This window comes from Physcomitrium patens, chromosome 6 (assembly GCF_059467195.1).
Source record: "Physcomitrium patens ecotype Gransden chromosome 6, ASM5946719v1, whole genome shotgun sequence".
In the NCBI taxonomy this organism is placed as follows: domain Eukaryota; kingdom Viridiplantae; phylum Streptophyta; class Bryopsida; order Funariales; family Funariaceae; genus Physcomitrium; species Physcomitrium patens.
Genome location: NC_143415.1, coordinates 4,660,206 through 4,682,176, shown reverse-complemented (window position 1 = coordinate 4,682,176; position 21,971 = coordinate 4,660,206). Strand labels below are relative to the sequence as shown.

Here is a 21,971-nt window from a genome sequence, read left to right as displayed (position 1 = left end):
ATACCAACATCTATTTGTGATGTTAAAGAAACCAACTATTAATTACAAATCTAGATATCTAGTTGGTTGCCACATATACTCTTAGACATTGAGATTGATTCATAACAATCTTTTGAGAGATTCGTTGAAGTTAATAATTGAATCATATAAAATAGTTTTTATGCTCTAGTAAGATATTAGTATTATAGTAGAATTTAGTTATATGTTATTTTTAAATATTAAAAGCTATATATTATATAAGCATTGCTATCAAAGAGAAACCATATGAATCAATAAATATGACTAAGAGTCTTTTCTATAGATTTGTAAGCATGTTATGACAATGAAGAGATTAGATGATATTGAGGGATTTAATTAAGAATTTGAAATCCTTAAGTAGTTTCACAAAAAAATCCAATGCCTACTATATAATATGTGGATCGCTATCATTTATAGCATTCCAAAGTTTTGATTAATTGCTTTTGGAAGTCATGCATTATTGTGAGATCCTATGACAAAGAAAAATTTAAAGATAATCAAATATGTAGAGTTGTTAGATGTAGGATATTTCAAAGATTTAAATTTATGTTACATTATTCTCAAACAAACTTTAATTTCAAGGATAAAAAGTTAATGAAAGAATTTAACTTTTAAAAAGATAACATTATTGAATGGAAGTGTAAATTGCAATAGTTTGAGGACATGGTCAAGTATTAGTGTAGTAAAGTAGTGGTACATTATGTTGTGATAGATGAATTTTAAAGCAGGAAATTTTCTTCTAAAAAACATATTGCTGAGATAATAAAAAAATATGGAGTTTATGAAAAAAAAAAAAATGCTGGAATAGAAATATCTCTAAAAAGATATCAAAGTGGTGCATTAAAACATGCAATCTGTTGTTTTTGTATTGCTTTTGTATTAAAATTGATACATTAACTAATATTTTAAATTTTTTTAGCTTTTGAACATATGTGACAAACTTACTAGATATAGCAAATCGGGGCAAAAAAAAAGATCATGATAAGAAAAAAAGAAAGAGTGCAAGAGAGTGAGTGGACAAATTACCTTTATTGCTAAATCATCTCAAATTTGCTTTGGCTTCAAAGCAACACAATCCAATGTTATCTAGCACAATGTGTCATGCATAATGTCACAAAGAGATTTGGTTGGCAATTCTTTCAAGAGGAGCTATATAAAATTTTATTACTCTTCATCCTTTTTTTTTTTTTTTTTCTTTTACCACTCTATTTTTAGTGTTGAAAGTTTTATTATTTATTTTTGGAATTTAAACTCCCTTGTTTATTCTTCCCATTACTATAATTATATTGTACTATTGCCAATGCCATATCCATGTGCTAGTTTCTAGTTCTTATATCTAACACCTTATTGCTCACTCTAATTGATCAACATGCTAACCTTTGAGTCGACTTCGACTTTGGAAGTGATGCACAAAATGGAACTTCTTTATAAATCTTATTTTTCTAATAGATTGATTTTTACTTACATTCATTGATTTTATAAAAAGAGTGATGCAATAAAAAAAAGTGTTGCATATCAATGATGATTCAAATTCAAGTGGTTTTTTTTTATTTTATTTTTTATTTTTTATTTTTGTCTAATTTTGTTTTTGTGGCTGTTTTTTCTTATAGCATTTGAATACCTTTCATGTGAAATAATATTTTGAGCAATATTTTATTAGTCACTAAATGCATTCAACTTTTTTACAATATGTGGAACAAATTTTTAAAGAAACAAGACCAACATGAAAGAGCATGAAGATTTGATATGCTTTTTCCATAGAACCAGAGTCTAATGATTCACCTATCAAAATATGCAATTAAAATAATAAGTTCATTAATTTGAAGAACCTTTTGAGTTTTTAATTGGATGTTTAGAAACTCCTTGATATTTATAAAAGAAAAGAAACTAATGAACCTTAATCTCTTCAAACTTCACCCACAAGACCCTTGTATATGACTCCAATTTGTCATAGATAAAAATGATGTTGATTGCTATTATTGTATTTTTTATTTTTATTTTTATTTTTTTTAACTACATTATGTCCAAATATTATTACAAATTAGATTGCATCACATACTTTTCTAATTGTCTCAGCACCAACGTAAAGGCAATGTTGTATTTAAGCATTTGATTCATTATTAGTAATTTCTTGTTTGCATAATTGCAACAATGTCCTATGTAGCACATAATTGCAATAATGTCCTAAGTTTTTGGCATAGAACCTGAGCTTAATGTTTCATCTATCAAAATATGCAATTAAAATAATAAATTCAGTAATTGAAGAACCTTTTGAGTTTTTAATTGGATGTTTAGAACTCCTTGATATTTATAAAAGAGAAGAAACTAATGAACCTTAATCTCTTAGGACTTCATCCATAAGATCTTTGTACATGGCTCCAATTTGTTATGGATAAAAATGATGTTGATTTCCATTATTGTATTTTTATTTTTTTTTTTTTTTTTATAATTACATAAAGTCCAAATATTATTACAAATTAGATTGCATCACTTACTTTTCTAATTAACTAAGCATGAACATGAAGGCAATGTTATATGTAAATATTTGATTCATTATTAGCAATTCCTTGTTTACATAATTACAATAATATTCTATGTAGCTTAAAACTTTAGAGGCATGAATTTTCAAATGTCAAATATTCAACATCTAGGATTTAACAAAAACATCTTCTTTCAAGCTTATTACATTGATGATTGATTCACTCACCATCATGATTAGCAAAAGTTACAAAGTATAAATCCAAGAGCTTAAAAATATAGTCAATTATATTACACAATTTTTGACAATACATTGTAAATATCTAGTGAATACTATACAAAGCCATTATGGAGCTTTTAATAATGTAAGCCTAAGAAAAAAAATCAAAATTATTTCTATAAAAAACTAGTTAGAACAAAGGCTTAAAATTGATCTGTGTGAAGGCTTTCACTTGTGATTTGCAAACCTATATCGACCTTCACACATGAGGAGATAGTCCATCAAGTCATGCACATTCTTGGAATCAACAATAAATTTGACTATAGACTGTTCAATGGTCAAATTAAGGATAGCCATGGCAAGAAGGAAACTATTTTTAATAGCTTGCTATGGTGACTCTTTTTATGTTAGATGCCTAAGTATCAAGATTTTGACCAAATTTTTTCTTTTTTGGCATAGACTCCATGATAGTAGGAAATAAATTAATTTCCAAAGTTGCAAAAGGAGGTTTAGTACACTTTGGAGTAAAGGATATGATATATTGATGTAAGAAGAAGGAACAATTGTATTGTATGTATTGCAAGATAGGATTGTTGGCAACCAATATAGAGTTGGGATGTTTGGGAGTACATTTCAAATCAGTATAATGAGTATAGGCATGTCGATGGGAGGTTGCAAAGTTTGTTAATGACAAAATGGAGCTATATAAAATATAATGTATACAAGTGGAAAGGTATCTATACACAATTATAAAATGTTTGCAAAAGTGGCACAAATACACTCAATATCTTCAGCCTTATACACAAGTTCTACAAGCAAAAGAGTTAAAAGGGGACAAATTTTGAATACAAATATTATTGGGTTTTGATGAAGGAGCATCTAAAATACGCTGATAGGTGGTTGTAGGTGAAGCCTCTAACTTTGAAGAAGAAGGCACCTATACAATTTGCCTCAAAGATCGATAGCATTGATAGGATGGAAAAAAATGCAAGGCAATCAAGTGAGATGATATGAAAGTAAGAACACACAAAGATTATAGACATAAAGAAGGTATTTCAAGATCAATCATGGATTACTAAGACAACCAAAGACAACTAGATGCAATCAAAGCAAAGAAAAGGTGCATTGTATAGACAAGTGTAGGCTACAAATAATATAGTGGAGGTGTAGATATTGAAGGCAGTGGGTCAAGCTAACCAAAATTTGCTCCTTCTTAAATCCATGGACAACACTACCCTAAAAGTTCTTGAGGCATGACTATATTTTTAATTGAAGAGATTTAACAAATTGAAGAAGCATAGATAGCGATTGGCCGAGGAGGAAGAGAAAGAGCTTTTGCTTGATGTAAAATAAGCTAAGAAGCACAGTGAAGAGAAGGCCAATGTGGTATAGGGAAGCCTTGCAACTTCTGTAATAAAGAAACATGAAATATTGCATGGTTGTCAAATATTACTGCAATTGATTGCATTACATATCTACAAAATAGTAAAAGACTTTGTATAAAATATTAGTTTCTAATACATTCTAAAAGGTGTGTTTTTAGTCTTAGAAAAAAAAATATACTTTAAATGTTAAAAAAATCAACAAACTCATTAATAATTTTATGTATAACAATATATTCCACAATTTTATGTTTTCATATTTTAAACTAATATGTTTTATTATGTTTATATTAATAAAATTTATATTAAATTAATTATTAAAAGAAATACATGTCATATCCTAAGTCAAAATATATTTATTACTTTAAGATTTTTTCAAGTCTAAAGAAAATATTTGACTTTGTTGAATAAGATAAGAAAGAAGAATAATATTTGTTTATTCAAAGTACCTACACACATATACAAGTCTACTTATCCACATCTATTCACACTACTAAGGTCTTCTATCATTACATTTATATCAAATCATGCATACTCATGGCTACTTGGTTTCTTTCTTTAAATCAAATAAAATCCTACTTTGTCGATTAGAGTCATAAAAGATAACACTCTCTCATTCGAAAATGATGATTAGAGTTATTAAAGATATTTAAGGACCATCATATTGCAAAAAAAAACTCATACAATGAAACAAACAAACAAAGAAATAAGTACTTAGTGAATTTAGATTTTTTTGCAGCAATATTAAGTTTAAAAGTTAATACAATATAAATTTCATTAAGAGAGGTATTTTACAGAATAAATATTGCATAAAATTTCTAAAATTATAAAAAAGTTGAAATTTTAATATTCTTAATTTTTTGAACTTTTTTTGGAAAACTTTATCAAGCTAAAATATTAGTTTCTACTTAAGAAAATCAAAAATCATGTGATTACATAATAATAATGCTATATTTAAACTATTTAAAAGTCATAATTACTTTTAAGAAATATAATTATGATTTTTTTCAGATCATTATAATACTCAATTAATCTAAAAATATGAATAAAGTTTAAAAATATATCTTTTATAGAATTTTCAACTTTTAAATAAAACATTTCTTCCTTCTTTAAAATAAGAATAAATTTAAAATTGATTTAGAAACATAATAATACTTAAGTCATATAATAACAAAATAGATCTAAGAAAATTATACTATTTAAGTTTTTTTGATAAAGTTACTATGGCAAGGCAATAAAATAAATTAATAAATAGATCGATAATCTTTAAAATATTTGCAATGACTTTGTATATAAAAAATATAATATTTAAGCTATTTAAAGAGATTTACTAAAAATACACCTCCTATTTACTATGTGCACTCTCTCAAGTGCTAGTTTTTAATACTTTCAATAATTTGTTATTGAAAATATTATACTAAAGAAACAAAAATTGTTATTAATATTATTATAGTTTTAAGAATTAAATTAAAAAAAATTAATTATTTAAAAACCATGTGAAGAATAAAAATTATAATAATATTTCATGATATAAAATAAATTACGTCTGATTTATTTAACACAAAGATCAAGTCTGAAAATATATCTTTTTAATATGATTAAATCTCAATATAATACTATTATAAAATTCTTTTCAAGACAAATATATTTAATAAAACTATAAAAAAAAGTATTAAAAAATCCATAATATTTTAGAACTAATACTCTCTAAAAATATTATTAATAATACCTATATCAAATAGTTTTAAAAAGACATTAATTAAATCCTTTCGAAAAAGATATATTTTTCAATTCATTTCACAAGCAAGTCAATTTTGATCAATCCCTCAAATAAATTGTTGTTAAACAAGAAAGATTTGCTAAGTTATTTGACAAGCCTATGAAATTAGAAAAAATTCTCAAAGAAAGAGTTGTTAAAAAAAGGGATTTTCTAAGCTTATAAAGATTAAGCAATCACATTATTCAAGAATTATAAAAATACCAAATTATAAACCTTGAAAAGAATTTTAACCACCATGTTATTCTAGATGATACTCAATTCAATCAAAGACAAAAGAGTTTCCAATTCATTTGGCAAGCTTGAAAAACTTGAGCAACTATTCAAAGAAAGAATTGTCAATTCATTTGGCAGGCTTTTTAAGCTTAAGCAACTACTTAAAGTAATTATTGTCAAAGAAGAGAGATTTGTTAATTCATTTGGTAAGCTTATCAAGCTTGAGCAATCATTTAAATAAAGTTCTTCTAAAGAAGAATGATTTTCTAATTCATTAGGCAATCTTATCTAGCTTGAGCAACAACTTAAACTTAGACTTCTTAAAAATGAAAGATTTGATAATTCATTCGACAAGTATGTCAAGCTTAAGCAACAACTCAAATAGAATGTTTTCAAAGAAGAAAGATTTGTCAACTCATTTGCCAAGATTATCAAGCTTGAGCAACTACTCAAACCAAGTATTGTCTAAAAAGAAAGATTTGTCAATTCATTTGGCAAGCTTGTTAAGCTTGAGCAACCACTCAAATCAAGTCTTGTCAAAGAAGAAAGATTTGCCAATTCTTTTGGCAAGCTTGTCAAGCTTGAGCATTCATTTAAATAAAGATATCTCAAAGAAGAAAGACTTGCCAATTCAATTGGCAAGCTTGTTAAACTTGAGCAACCACTCAAAAAAAGTATTCTCAAAGAAGAAAGATTTGACAATTCATTTGGCATGCTTGTCAAGCTTGAGCAACCACTCAAAGCAAGTGTGGTCAAAGAAGATAGATTAGCCAATTTGCTTGGCAAGCTTGTCAAGCTTGAGCAGCCACTCAAATCAAGTGTTGTCAAAGAAGAAAGATTGGCCAATTCATTTGGCAAGCTTGTCAAGCTTGAGCAACCATTCAAATCAAGTCTTATCAAAGAAGAAAGATTTGCCAATTCATTTGGCAAGTTAGTCAAGCTTGAGCAATGACTTAAATCAAGTTCTTCCAAAGAAGAAAGATTTCTTAATTCATTAGGCAAACTTGTCAAGCTTGAGCAACCGCTCAAATTAAGTTTTGTCAAAGATGAAAGTTTTGTCAATTCATTTGGCAAGCTTGTCAAGCTTGAGCAATCGCTCAAATCAAGTTTTGTCAAAGATGAAAGTTTTGTCAATTCATTTGGCAAGCTTGTCAAGCTTGAGTAACAACTCAAATAAAGTCTTCTCAAAGAAGAAAGATTTGTCAATTCATTTAGCAAGCTTGTCAAGCTTATGCAACCACTCAAATCAAGTACTGTCAAAGAAGAAAGATTTTCCAATTTATTTGGTAAGCTTGTCAAGCTTGTGCAACCACTCAAATCAAGTACTGTCAAAGAAGAAAGATTTGTCAATTTATTTGGTAAGCTTGTCAAGCTTGAGCAATTATTTAAACCAAGTTCTTCCAAAGAAGAAAGATTTTCTAATTCATTCGGCAAGCTTATCAAGCTTGAGCAACCACTCAAATCAAGTCTTGTCAAAGAAGAAAGATTTGTCAATTCATTTGGCAAGCTTGTCAAGCTTGAGCAACCATTCAAAAAAAGTCTTGTCAAAGAAAAAAGATTTGCCAATTTATTTGGCAAGCTTGTCAAGCTTGAGCAATGATTTAAACCAAGTTCTTCCAAAAAAGAAAGATTTTCTAATTCATTTGGCAAGCTTGTCAAGCTTGAGCAACCACTCAAATCAAGTCTTGTCAAAGAAGAAAGATTTGTCAATTCATTTGGCAAGCTTGTCAAGCTTGAGCAACCATTCAAAAAAAGTCTTGTCAAAGAAAAAAGATTTGCCAATTTATTTGGCAAGCTTGTCAAGCTTGAGCAATGATTTAAACCAAGTTCTTCCAAAAAAGAAAGATTTTCTAATTCATTTGGCAAGCTTGTCAAGCTTGAGCAACCACTCAAATCAAGTCTTGTCAAAAAAGAAAGATTTTTTAATTCATTTGGCAAGCTTGTCAAGCTTGAGCAATGACTTAAATCAAGTTCTTCCAAAGAAGAAAGATTTCTTAATTCATTAGGCAAGCTTGTCAAGCTTGAGCAATTATTTAAACTAAGTTCTTTCAAAGAAGAAAGATTTTCTAATTCATTTGGCAAGCTTGTCAAGCTTGAGCAACCACTCAAATCAAGTCTTGTCAAAGAAGAAAGATTTGTCAATTCATTTGGCAAGCTTATCAAGCTTGAGCAACCACTCAAATCAAGTCTTGTCAAAGAAGAAAGATTTGTCAATTCATTTGGCAAGCTTCTCAAGCTTGAGCAACCATTCAAAAAAAGTCTTGTCAAAGAAAAAAGATTTGCCAATTCATTTGGCAAGCTTGTCAAGCTTGAGCAACCTTTCAAATCAAGTCTTGTCAAAGAAGAAAAATTTGTCAATTCATTTGGCAAGCTTGTCAAGCTTGAGCAACCACTCAAATCAAGTCTTGTCAAAGAAGAAAGATTTGCTAATTCATTTGGTAAGCTTCTCAAGCTTGAGCAACTACTCAAATCAAGTTCTTTCAAAGAAGAAAGATTTGTCAATTCATTTGGCAAGCTTGTCAAGCTGGAGCAATGACTCAAAACAAGTTCTTTCAAAGAAGATAGATTTGTGAATTCATTTGGCAAACTTGTCAAGCTTAACCTACCACTCAAATCAAGTATTGTCAAAGAAGTAAAATTTGTCAATTCATTTGGCAAGCTTTTCAAGCTTGAGCAACCATTTAAATCAAGCGTCATCAAAGAAGATAGATTTACCAATTCATTTAGCAAGCTTGTCAAGCTTACATAACCATGAAAATAAAGTATTGTTAAAGAAGAAATATGTACCGATTCATTTGGCAAGCTTCTCAAGCTTGAGCAACCACGCAAATAAAGTGTTGTCAAAGAAGAAATATTTGCCAATTCATTTGGCAAGCTTGTCAAGCTTGAGCAACCACTCAAATCAAGTCTTGTCAAAGAAGAAAGATTTGTCAATTCATTTGGCAAGCTTGTCAAGCTTGAGCAACCACTCAAATCAAGTCTTGTCAAAGAAGAAAGATTTGTCAATTCATTTGGCAAGCTTGTCAAGCTTGAGCAATGATTTAAACCAAGTTCTTCCAAAAAAGAAAGATTTTCTAATTCATTTGGCAAGCTTGTCAAGCTTGAGCAACCACTCAAATCAAGTCTTGTCAAAGAAGAAAGATTTGTCAATTCATTTGGCAAGCTTGTCAAGCTTGAGCAACCACTCAAATCAAGTCTTGTCAAAGAAGAAAGATTTGTCAATTCATTTGGCAAGCTTGTCAAGCTTGAGCAACCACTCAAATCAAGTCTTGTCAAAGAAGAAAGATTTGTCAATTCATTTGGCAAGCTTGTCAAGCTTGAGCAACCACTCAAATCAAGTCTTGTCAAAGAAGAAAGATTTGCCAATTCATTTGGCAAGTTAGTCAAGCTTGAGCAATGACTTAAATCAAGTTCTTCCAAAGAAGAAAGATTTCTTAATTTATTAGGCAAGCTTGTTAAGCTTGAGCAATTATTTAAACGAAGTTCTTCCAAAGAAGAAAGATTTTCTAATTCATTTGGCAAGCTTGTCAAGCTTGAGCAACCACTCAAAACAAGTCTTGTCAAAGAAGAAAGATTTGCCAATTCATTTGGCAAGTTAATCAAGCTTGAGCAATGACTTAAATCAAGTTCTTCCAAAGAAGAAAGATTTCTTAATTCATTAGGCAAGCTTATCAAGCTTGAGCAACCACTCAAATCAAGTCTTATCAAAGAAGAAAGATTTTCCAATTCATTTGGCAATCTTCTCAAGCTTGAGCAACTACTCAAATCAAGTTCTTTTAAGGAAGAAAGATTTGCCAATTCATTTGGCAAGCTCGTCAAGCTTGAGCAATATCTTAAATCAAGCCTTCTTAAATTAGAAAGATTTGCCAATTCATTTGGCAAACTTTTCAAGCTTGAGCATCCATTTAAATAAAGTTCCTCTAAAGAAGAAAGATTTGCTATTTCATTTGGCAAGCTTATCAAGCTTGTGCATCTAGTCATATCAAGTGTTTTCAGAGAAATTACATCTGTCCATTCTTTTGACATTATATTTAAAGTTTTATTATTAACTAATCTCATGATTGTTAAATTTTTAAGGTTTTTAAAGCCTTTTAGTACAACATTTAGTTCAATAGATCCATCTAGATCAAGTCTCATCAACGTACTAGATGTAAACAATGTTCTAGGTAGTGGTTCACCAAAAGTACATCCTATTAGACTCAATATTGTCAATTCTTCAAATACTTTCCAAAACTCTTCACTGCACATTATAGAGGGCAACTTTATTTTGCTCATGTCCAACCCATAAGGTATACGATAATGATATCCTCTTAGTAACAAAACTTTTAACTTATATGCATTTTCTACCAATAACATAAGTATTTCAAAGACATCTTTACTTTGCTTTGCATCAATGTTACATATAAGAATTCGTAAAGAAAAAAAGTGTAATCCTTTCATTATAAATCTTCTCAAGTTGTCTTTCATATTATAATCAAGAATTATACCTTCCAACTAATCAACATGACAAGAGAATAATTAGAAATCACAATCCATAGCTTTATCAACTACTTAAACCATGTACAAATCTCTAAGTATTTCATATTGCAACAAATAAGTTTAGTAATATTGTTCTTAATAAAAATTCAAATGTCTTTTACTCTAATTTTTCTTAATTATTTATTTTGTCAATAATTGTATTCAAGTTATTCTACCACTATTTGAAAGTCTTACCTTTGTTGTTATTCCATGTATTGGCACCATATTTGCATTCCAAATTCGTGTGTCTTTGTATTCTTTTTCTTCTTCAACAATCTTTCGTCCCATATCTTGTAATTGATCATGCACTTTTATAACTCCATCTTTTTCTATTTTTATCATTGATTGATGAACCAACATGTCCAAAACAATACTTGCATCCAGCTCTTCATCTCCACTTTTCTTATTGGTCCATATTTGTATTATGGTTTCTTTCATTGTACCACCCCATTTCACATTGTTACAAAAGAAGCAACATATGTCCAAAAACATGTTCTTTTCTTCAACTTTCATGGCATCAAAACTTATCTTCAAAATAATCCATAGCTTATATTCACTATCTATTTCATCTCCATCCAAAGGTCTTCCTCTTCTTAACTTTTGCAAAGCTCTTTCCCAACATCTCAACCTCCTTTGTCCTCCTAAAAATGATCCCAAAACTTTCAAACTCAAGGGTAGTCCATTACAAGATCTTACAATCTCTTTGCCAACCTCAATAAGTTCTTTTGGCAATTCATCACCATCCCTACAAGAATAAGCTGTAAACAACTTCAAACTTGCATCTTTGTCAAGTTCTCCAATATCAAATTTATGAATCTTTGTAGGGTAGCTTTTTACTACCTCCCAATTTCGAGTTGTCACAATTAATGTGTTGCCTTTGTTAGAACATAGAATATCTGTAAGTACTACATCATTGATTTGACTCTTCTCCTTCAAATCATCCAACACCAACATAAACTTTTTGCTCATCAATACTTCTTTCATCATAACTTGTGCTTCTTCTAAACTCCTTGGTTTTTTTTCAGAGTTTAGTTGGTTCAAAACTTTGCAAATTATTGAAAGAGCACTATCCTTCTTTTGAATACTTTCAACAAAGCATGATACATTGTACATGTGTCGCATGGTATCAAATGTAATCTTTGCTAATGTGGTCTTTCCAATTCCACCCATACCAACAAAACACAATGCATTTATTCCATCCTTGCATAGTTGTTTGATGTTTGACAAACGTTGTTCTACACCCATTATATTGTCTTTACAATCATGTACCTATGCAAATAACCAAATCAAGATGTTAAAAAATATACAATTCATGCAATAGACTTTAAAAACTAATCTTACCACATACTCATATTTTGACAAAACAACTTTATTAACTTATACATATTTGAATGTGTAAATCTTGAAATCAAACAAATCAATGTAACATTTATATCACACCAAATCTCTAATATAAAACTTACCAATGTATCACCAATATTAACATCTTTTGATTTACTACTTTCATGATTTTCCTTCTTAAATGCTCCAAAATGAGGTGTTTTGGCTACATCAATTCCCACCAAGTATTTTTTCTTCAATGTTACGAGTCTCTTGCAAATGTCCCCAAAACTAGGTCTTCTAGAAGGATTCAAAGTCCAACATTCTTCAATCAATTTACTCAAATCATCACAATTTGAAGGCAACTTTGGTCTTTCACCTTTCTCAATCTTTTTCAATAATTCTTTTTTAGTGTTGATACCATCAAATGGATCTTCACCTGAAAGAATCTTAGAACATATCATTGCAAAAGAATACACATCTGCTTCAAAAGCACACATCTTTGTCGATTCCATTGTACTTTTCAATGTCTCTGGAGCTGTGTATCTTAAAGTCCCATATATGTATTTATTTTCTTTAACTTTTGGATTCCTACCCACATTGATCTTTGAACAACCAAAATCAATCAACTTCACAACAGCATAATGAAAACGATGACTAGATTTATCATCATCTATAACATTAAGTAGTATATTCTCCGGCTTTAAATCTTGATGTGCGATTTGCATGTCATGTAAATAACACATTCCTCTTGCAATTTGATAAATAATATCAATAAGAAAGTAGTATGGCATTGCTCTTTTTGCCTCCAATATGTTGCTCAAACTTGTTTGCATCAATTCCATCACCAAGTATACTTTTTTCCTTGAATTATTCATCTTTGAAGACTCTCTATTCTCATTTGCATTACTTTTGGCTGCATAATAATATTTGATCAAGTTTGGATGACTTGTGATAGCCAAGATACCCACTTCTTTCATGAACATATCATTCCAACTAGCATCCATTATTTTTGTTGCAGTTGCAAGTCCAAACCACTTTGATTCATAAACTTTTCCAAATGCACCCTCATTTATAATTCTCCCAAGCTCTAAACTTTTGATATCACTTGATACTTCCAAAAAATCCATCTCTCCACCATCTACACACCACAAGTTCATCAATCTTGTTGATAGATAGTTTGCCAATTCACAATCTTTAAATTGAACATCTTTACTTTTATGGTCCAATCTTTTGAAAAGTTCTTTACCATCATGTTTCACTTCTTCACGTGTTGAAACATCAAACAATACAAGTAGAATGTCCTCCATCTTTTTAGGATACTTCTTTGATAATAGATCAATTCCCACATCATAACAAGTCTTCAAGTCCCATAATAACTCTCTAAACATTTCTTTGTTTTCCATTTGAAGGATACTTGCTTCACACCATTGTTCTTGTGCACAAGCTTTTATCAACTTGTATATCCTCAATGTTATACATTGAAATTCGCAAAATAGAATTTTAAACTCACTTCTTCCATTGCAACAAACTCTCAAGACTTCAAATACTTTGATAACACCGCCAAGTGGTTGGCAAATATTTACACATTGTTTTTTATTCAATACAAGTTTAGTCTTCAATAACACCTCCATTTCTTGATTGTAATTATAGCATTGAGTAAGCACATCTCCAATATCAACTTCTCTTGCTTTGAGTACAACTCCAATATCCTCCACAAACTTGTTACAAAATTCCATTGCAAGTGCAAATCCCAATGTCCAACAACCAAATAAAAACCTCCACATTACTAAGACATGCTTCATAACCATCTTTACAAGATAGGCCATTGCAAATATTTGGAAAATATGTATAATTCGCCTTCAATCACATGAATAAAACCTTAGTGCACAATTTATAACATTTCAATAAATTTTAATCACCAAAAAATTCAAAGTAACAAAGATATGTGTAAAGTTTATATGTATTTAAACTATTACACATGCTTCATACTAATAAACTTTATATTGACTAAATAAATCTCTAATAACATTTGTGATTCCTTTTCATAAATTTTTCTTACCTCTAATCTTTTCTATATAACAAATATTCCCATATATATATATATATATATATATGGAAAAAAAATAATCTACACAAAATAAATGATATTGTGATTCCTTTTCATAAATATCAATGATATTCTTACCTCAATATAAAACTGGCAATGAATTCTAGAGTATACTCCTTTGCTTACTCATGCAACCATAGATTCTTGAAATGTTCTTCAATTGCCACAAAATCTTCACACAAAGACAACATATATGTTAACAAAATTGATTAATATGTAGACTATTACACATGCTTCATACAAACAAAATTGATTCATATCTTTGATAAACAATAAACTAGATCATTTTCTCAACATGCCATCCATCTTAAAAATAATTATCTAATAACACTAATTCTTATTATAAATATGATATGCCATGACATTCCTCTATTTTAAGTGATATCTAATCCTCTAATGAAGTTTATAAGCTTTTCTTTTTCCAATCCTTTATGTTTTCTACATCACTCATTATACAAATGAAAGATATCAAGTAATCAATCAATGAAAAGTCCACCCTATATAACAAATGGCTCAATAGACATTCCTAAACATCTTCCTTGTTTGAAGATGTTCTCACCATACTCCAACTTGAAGAACTCTTCCGTCCTTTAAAGCACTCCCATCTCACATTCCGATGGCACACAAGCCTAGCCAAGATACAATTGTGATATGTTGTTCAATGCAAAGTCCTCTTCTTGCCAATCAGACTTCCCCTAGACTAACATCATAACTTACAATATCTACAATATTCAATCTTCTTGAAAAAACCCAAAACCTCTCAATCGTTCACGGGCTTGCATTGGATACACCAAACATGAGCTTACGATCAACCCTATTGTCTGCCTTCCGAGCATCACCTCGAGCACCATACTCGAAACACACAGAAAGCCAACCCAACAATCTCGGAACCGAAAACAAATCCACATCACTACCTACCATCCATGGCTCCTCGCTCTCACGTTGTTTGCATGCGGCACAAAGTTGTCACGGCGTCATGTATTTTAGCGCAGATTCAAGCAATTCAAAGCGAGAAGACAGCACACTGCAGCGAGGGTTTTGCTGCGAGAGGGCGGAGGGAAGTGTACAAGGGGACGCAGGGGGCGAAGCTGTAAGGATTGCTTGATACCCTGGACACAATGAACACAACACTGATGGGTTGTATCATCCAAGGGACGAGAATCAGCCTACTAACAAACAACTGTGTACCAAAGACAAACATCCAAATTAAGTATAAATGAAGATAATTTACAATAGTTCACTCAAATGTGAAATGTATCACGACTACATTCTTGACTGAACTAGTTCTAAAAATAAACCAGATTATGTGACGTATAGTAACTGGTAAAACCAATCGGGATAACGGAATTTATGCAAAAAATGGATAGTAACGCGCTTTCTCACCTTAGACTACGACACCAACTGCTGGAACAATCCTTCGCTTGTTGCTGAAGTTTAACAACACCAGTATTTGTAACAATCCAATATTTCACAGTTCATCATTGCTTCTCTCATAAGTTGGTTGGGTAATCCAAGGTGCGAAGGGCCAGTTTACCACTTCAATTGTTGCCAAAAAGTTTCGTTCTAACTCCAATTTGACTGATTCTGAGGTCGTCCGAAAGCAAAGTTGGCGAGGCTCCAACACGACGATTTCCACCTCCAAATTCAAAATTCAACAATGAATGCAAGAGACTAGTTCAAGCAAATCCGAGGTGACCCAATACTGAACCTACTAACAAACAATGGTGTTTTCAGCACTACACACACACGCACACAGGGCTTACAATATCTACTCGACATTGTTATCAGAAGTAAGATAAAAAAAAAAAAAAAAAAAAAACAAGACAAAAGATTCGCCCGGCTTCGGTGACCAACTGCATGAAATAGAAGATGGTGAGATAGAAGCGGAAAAAAACACGAGAAGAAAGTATAAAACAGAAAAAAAACTAGTATCCAGGATCGCCTTTCCTCGTTCTTCTGTCTATCACATGCTTGCCCAGGACGACGTTATCTGATAAGTGTCGTTCCAAACTGGACTTGTGGTCGATGGTGAAAGACGTGGTCTTCCAGAACGTGTTACAAGTGAATGGAAGCTTCTACTCATTGGTTGGTTCGGACAACCGCAGTTATGCTTCAGGTGTTCCTCTTCAAAGGTGAAAGTGCTGTTTTTTGCTACTTATCTCGGATATTCGTGACACTTTGCTCTTACGAAAGAGATTCCTGCAGTCGATCCCGTGTCATCCTTCTTGTTGTGATTGATCGGGGACACCGGAGAAATTTATTATCTCGGGGAAGCTGGTGCGTTGACTCTGATAACAAGCCCCGGTGAAGCTCGTCAGGAGGTTACCAAATCTGAGTACGATGTTCTGTTGACAGTTCAATCAAGAGCATTGCAAGTGTAATGTAATCTCCGACTAAAGTTCAATATTACCTGCAGTGGAAGAGCCCCAGGTCAGATCTTCTGTTGAGAACACTGAGTCATTCAAAATATATGACACAAACAGGTTGAGCACATTTAGTCTTTCAAGACATATGACACAGAGAGATTGCAACTGTGAGTCAAAGAAAGCTCAATCCTCAAAATGGACTAAGAATCTTCGTAGATGAACAAGTTTGAAGATGATCTCACCATATTCCAGGTTATAGAAGTCTTCCGTCCTATACATCATTCAGATCCGCTCCTACCTCGCAATTCGATTGCGCACAAGTCTAGCCAGGATACAATTGTGATACGCTGTTCAATGCGCCGTCATCTTCTTCCAATCCTCATCCTTGAAGCCGGAATCACAAAATTAACAAGCAGACAAACAAGTCCTGAGTACACAACAACGCAAGAATGCCAGACAGCCCAAGTCAATAGCAAAAGATTCGGACTTCCGCTAGATTAACATCATCACTTCTAGTATCTACAATATTCAATCTTCTTAAAAAAACCCAAAACCTCTTGATTGTTCACGCGCTTGCATAAGATACACCAAACATGAGCTTACGATCAACCCTATTGTCTGGCTTCCGGGCATCACCTCGAGCACCACACTCGAAATACAGAAAGCCATCATAACAATCTCGGAACCAAAAAAAATAGAAAACCACAGGATCACCTAACATCCGCGGCTCCTCGCTCTCACGTTGTTTGCGTGCGGCAAAGAGGTGTCACCTTGTTTGCGTGCGGCACAGAGATGTCACGTTGTTTGCATGCGTCATGTATGTAAGCGCAGATTCGAGCAATTCGAAGCGATGGGAGGGCACACGAAGATTAAATGCTTTTATACTAGCTATGTCAAAATTGAAGAATACGTTTGTTTTGTAAAAAGGTGTCGTACTTGAGCTTGATAAAACTTACCATCTCTCCTACATTATTGAGGTTTCTCTTGCAGTGGTGAAGCCTTCTTTTGACCTAAGTGCAGTAGTTATTACTATTAATAGAAATGTAAAATTAGTCATAGATCTGTGCAGAGCTCTATTAAGATGGTAGAATGTCTTCTTTGGGTGCGATCGATAATTTTTCACTTCTCAACCACAACCTTATTGAGTGAATTACAACAGGCAGACATTGTCGCTATGTCAGTTGAGGTTACACACGAACAGTACACCATATGAGATGATTCTATAGTTTGGCACTTTGACACCAATTGGCCTAAGCCTACTTCACTTATTTTTCGGCAGTGTGAATAAATGACCTCCTTAAGAAGAGGGCAACCCGTTCCCAAAGTTGCAAGGTTTGTATCTCCTACATTCTGTACCACAGGAGGCACCATTTCAAGGTTTCAATGCATTTCAGGAAATCATGGGGATGATAATAACGTCAAACATTATTCCTGTATATTCTATTGTGACAATTGGGAATTCAAGAAACATTATCAAGCCGTGATGTATTCAAGTCCAATAGTAGACGTACCTGACAAACACTAACGTCAACATGCATGAAAGGAAGGCATCCTTGAGCAATGTTGCTTAATTCCACATCACCCACTTGATGGCACCTACTCACATTTAGCAACCGCAGTTGGTGACATCCTTGACCTATTGCAATTAACGCACCCTCTCCTATTCTGCTAAATCAGCATCCAATGACATAAATGAGTCAAGTAAACTAATTGAATATGAACTCTTGGGGATAGCCCTCAACATTGGGCATCCTTTCGCCAGAAATCGAAGCCCCATATCTGAAAAATTACTCAAACCATTATCGTTTCTGTCATCTTCACAATTCATCACCATGCGGTGCCCACTTCTCCTCCTCTTTCGGGGCAATGTCGTGCCTGCATCTTTACCTTGCCACGAATATCCAACAAAGAAACACTCGCAATGATTCAGCCATTCGACTAATAGTTCATCCTCAGAATCCTCGAAAGGAAGATTACATTCAACAAAGAACGTTCAAAGTAAAGATCGAGGCGTTAAAGAACATCAGCAACCTTCTTTATCAGATTCCAGCATGTTGCTGAGTGTACCATTCTCAAATCTTTAGATATCATTGTAATCTCGGAAGTTTCTCAATTGTCACAATATCCGAGATTAGCTATAAAGAAAACTTCAAAAGTGGCTAAAATCGAATTATGTTTGACCTGAAGGAACCATAACTTATTATGAAGTAAACTGCAACACAAATTCGATGTATGGGGCTTACAAGAAATGGCCTCATCATATGAGAACAAAGCGTTTGACTATGTGAGAGCGGGCCATTGAAATGGCCTCATCATATGAGGACAAAGCGTTTGACGATGTGAGAGCCGGCCGTTGATAGGTACAGGAACAGGTAATCCCTCGTCTACACAAACTTGTCGCAGGTTTGGGAATCTTTGAACCAACTTTGCTAAATATGCATCTGACTGCCCCGTCTCGTCCAAGGTTAAGAAATGGCGACATGCACTCTCCAGCGTCCTCCATCTTTTACAAACCAACGAGTAAGCATCTCGGTCGATACCCCTTCCGTCCAAATATTTCATGATTTCTACTAACGTCTCATCCTGCAGCAAGTTTATCAGATCTTGCCCCTTCACCATGCTTGGTGTTCGTACAGTCCGGCAAAAAATAACTAAAAAGATTATTCAATCGGCATGGCAGTGGTTGCATTGCCCTTTCAATTTGCACATATGCCTTTCCTAGCTTCGGTACTAAGCTCAAGTCAAAAATTCACCAAAACATCGAGCCAAATTAACACTCATAAAAGTAGCCATTTTTACATCCTACAAAAAAAAAACACTAGCCAGAATTCGCAAAACATGAATCCACTACACCGCCAACACACTCTGCCCAAATCTTTCAGCAATCAGGAGCCCAGATTCGGTCTAACAACACGAATCATCTGTCGATCCACAAAGACGCATTGCGCCTACTACCCATTACACTTCAAACCCTGATTACAGCACCTTACGAGAGGACAATGCGTCGATTCAGTCCGCATTTCGGCTCTTGTGTCGCCATAGCACCAGAAGCGAGCCATCCCAAATCAACAAGATGTTGGACCTCTGACCATGGTTACCTTGGAAAAGCTTTCCATAATCTCCAGTCCTGTGTAACCACCTGCCTAATCTTCCCTAACCCACTCCTTTCAACGTCCACATTATGAACCTCCGCCGGTTAACCCAACTCATGGGTCTGCTCCTCCTACTCATCGCCGCGTCACCAAACCATTTCCAGAAGGAACTATCTCCCTGAGCAGCAACAACCAATCCTCTTCGCTACAACGTCCTCCTCAAGCCCAAAACCAACTCCCTGCTTCATCACAGCACACGATGCTTTCACCTATCATACACATCTTCTCACTGAGGAGATCGTCACTTCCATTGCATTCACCATTGTCGTGAGCTGAAACCCAAACTGCATCCATGATCGAGTCCCACAGCGTATATTATGATCGATGACTGTTGGTTTCGTGAAAGTTCGACGCACAACATATGCGATGACCGTTTCCCTTGAATGTGTCTTTAGCCTGATGTGGAAATGCTCTTAATAGGAACCCAGTCATTGAGATTTTCGCAGGGCTCCTAAATTTTGAGTGAGTGAGTGAGTGAGTGTGTGTCATAGAAATAACAGACTGATCAACTGTGGTTTGAGTATGACAAAATGGAGTAAAGGTGTGTTCGCAATCCACGCCATGAACGAATGCCGCGGCATTAAGCTACATTCACACTTTGGCTCCCATGTTTCCATTCACAAGGATATGGCTTTCGTGGAGTGCTGCTGTTGCACTTGTTGTCTGGTTGCACCCGAAGCGGAGACGATGCGTCGTTGAGTTGTGGCATTTTTCTGTGTCCACAAATGTGGCAGTTTTCTCCGAGATCCGCTCTCAAAAAGCACACCAAACTTTCACTGTCATACTGCCGTACTTTACGACTCAAAAATATCACATCAATTTCAGATTATAAGTACAAGTACATGCACAAATCAACACACACACACTCTCTGACTCATGTCTGAGTATATAAATATACACACACTCTCTCCTTCACTGACTCATATCTGTGTGTAATTGCAGGCACGCACTGACTTGCGAGTATGTATGTGTGAATACACACCCATATTCATTTATTTGTGGTGTGATTTAAACAATGACATTGTTCTGTATTATACATCGTCTTAATCAACCTTAAATGTGGTGTTTTTCTGAGTTTTCAAGGCCAGTGTAAAGATAGATGATGCGTGCTGATGCATGCTGTTGATGTTTCAATGTCACATTGCTGAGTTTTGTGACAAAACCTTATCAGAAGAAAGATTGTTTTGTGTATTGTAAAATACCAATTTGAATGAGAAAGAGTTGTTTCTGGTGGATTTTCTTATTTCTTTTCTTTACTTTCCTTTTTCTTTGTTCCGTTTTTTTTTTTTTTTTTTTTTTTTTTTCCACTGAAAGTTTTGATTGAAATATGAGTAACAAACATAGTTAATTGTATATATTGGTATTATTGAACAATTGAATGCTAAGTTGGCATAGGTTGGTAAATTCCAATTGCTTTAACCTCATGGTATCCTCTGTATTTTTCAAGGGTTTTCAGGATATTATGCAGCTCAACACGTGTCTAAAGGTCAGTTGAACAATGCTGAATGTACCACTGATCAATGTGTTTGCATGAGAGATGTTGAACTATTATTTTATACTTTTGTTGTATAAGAAGGAAAAATACATTCATTTAAGTTTATTTGAAATTTTTTCATTTAAGTACCTCCCTCATATCCATTTGTTTCATTTGACTTTTATTTTGAAATATATGCCTATAATATATAAATCACATATAAATGTTAAATTATTTTTTAACATCATAATTCTAGTAAACTATACAATTAAATATTTTCATTAATAAACTTAAGTTTTAAAGCGATTTTAGAATGGCATTGATGTTACAACATATGAATTTTTATTTGTATTTTTGTAATTAAGGCCAACAACACATCAGTCATCTACCAATTGTTTTGGTATTTTTGTGACTTCGTTTTATTCAATCCAGATTTATCCATAATGATAATTTAAAAATGACTTGTGAGTTGAAGACAAGAATTTGTTTTTTTTTTTACAGGCAAAGATCTTTGCCTAAAATGCTTTTTTCTGTTTGTTTTACAGTAATTAGTGCAAAATGCAAAGTTTTGGTAATTCGAAAATCTGTTGAGTAGGCACCTTTTTCCTATTTTACGTGAAATACTCGAGTCATAATTGTCATGTCATATAATTTTGCTTTAGATAACAGGTCTTATTGAAGAAATAGACACATTTTGCAGTGGAATCTGTTCGATGTACAAAATCTTTTCAGAGCTGAATCTTCAGATATTGTATTTCAGTGAAATTCAAAAATCAACAAAGTTTAGAAAACATGTTTCATTTTCGATCATTCCACGGATGAATTATTATAATACCAACAATAATATTGAGGATCTTTTTAAACAACTAACAATAAATATAATACTACATTTTATCAGAAAAGATTGTAATCACTTGCAAAGGAACACAATATCCATAAG

At 32.8% G+C, this 21,971-nt stretch overlaps 3 protein-coding genes across 7 annotated transcripts; all 3 read right to left on the bottom strand.

Annotated features, from left to right (window-relative positions):
* Positions 1-1,276: 1,276 nt before the first annotated feature.
* LOC149989109 (uncharacterized) lies at positions 1,277-10,558 on the bottom strand. Its single transcript, XM_090251563.1, has one exon. The coding sequence runs from the start codon at positions 10,556-10,558 to the stop codon at positions 6,557-6,559; it is 4,002 nt and encodes a 1,333-aa protein (XP_090107689.1). The 3' UTR covers positions 1,277-6,556.
* On the bottom strand, positions 10,451-18,058 carry LOC141044401 (uncharacterized). Of its 5 annotated transcripts, XM_090250999.1 has the most exons (8): positions 17,917-18,058; positions 17,120-17,755; positions 16,648-16,832; positions 15,423-16,449; positions 14,599-15,148; positions 14,118-14,211; positions 12,073-13,789; positions 10,451-11,878 (listed from the first exon to the last, which is right to left on the bottom strand). In XM_090250999.1, the coding sequence occupies exons 7-8, from the start codon at positions 13,756-13,758 to the stop codon at positions 10,772-10,774; spliced, it is 2,793 nt and encodes a 930-aa protein (XP_090107125.1). In that variant the 5' UTR covers positions 13,759-13,789; positions 14,118-14,211; positions 14,599-15,148; positions 15,423-16,449; positions 16,648-16,832; positions 17,120-17,755; positions 17,917-18,058; the 3' UTR covers positions 10,451-10,771. The 5 variants fall into 5 exon arrangements, with proteins under 5 accessions (XP_090107125.1, XP_090107126.1, XP_090107127.1 ...); XM_090251000.1 differs by lacking the exons at positions 10,451-11,878; positions 12,073-13,789 and adding an exon at positions 16,450-16,491 and having other exon boundaries at positions 13,816-14,211; positions 15,423-16,327; XM_090251001.1 differs by lacking the exons at positions 10,451-11,878; positions 12,073-13,789 and adding an exon at positions 16,450-16,491 and having other exon boundaries at positions 13,816-14,211; positions 15,423-16,327; positions 16,648-16,789.
* Positions 17,819-19,024, bottom strand: LOC112284001 (F-box/LRR-repeat protein 4-like). Its single transcript, XM_073534944.2, has 2 exons — positions 18,649-19,024; positions 17,819-18,292 (listed from the first exon to the last, which is right to left on the bottom strand). The coding sequence occupies exon 1, from the start codon at positions 19,022-19,024 to the stop codon at positions 18,686-18,688; it is 339 nt and encodes a 112-aa protein (XP_073391045.1). The 3' UTR covers positions 17,819-18,292; positions 18,649-18,685.
* Positions 19,025-21,971: the final 2,947 nt, after the last annotated feature.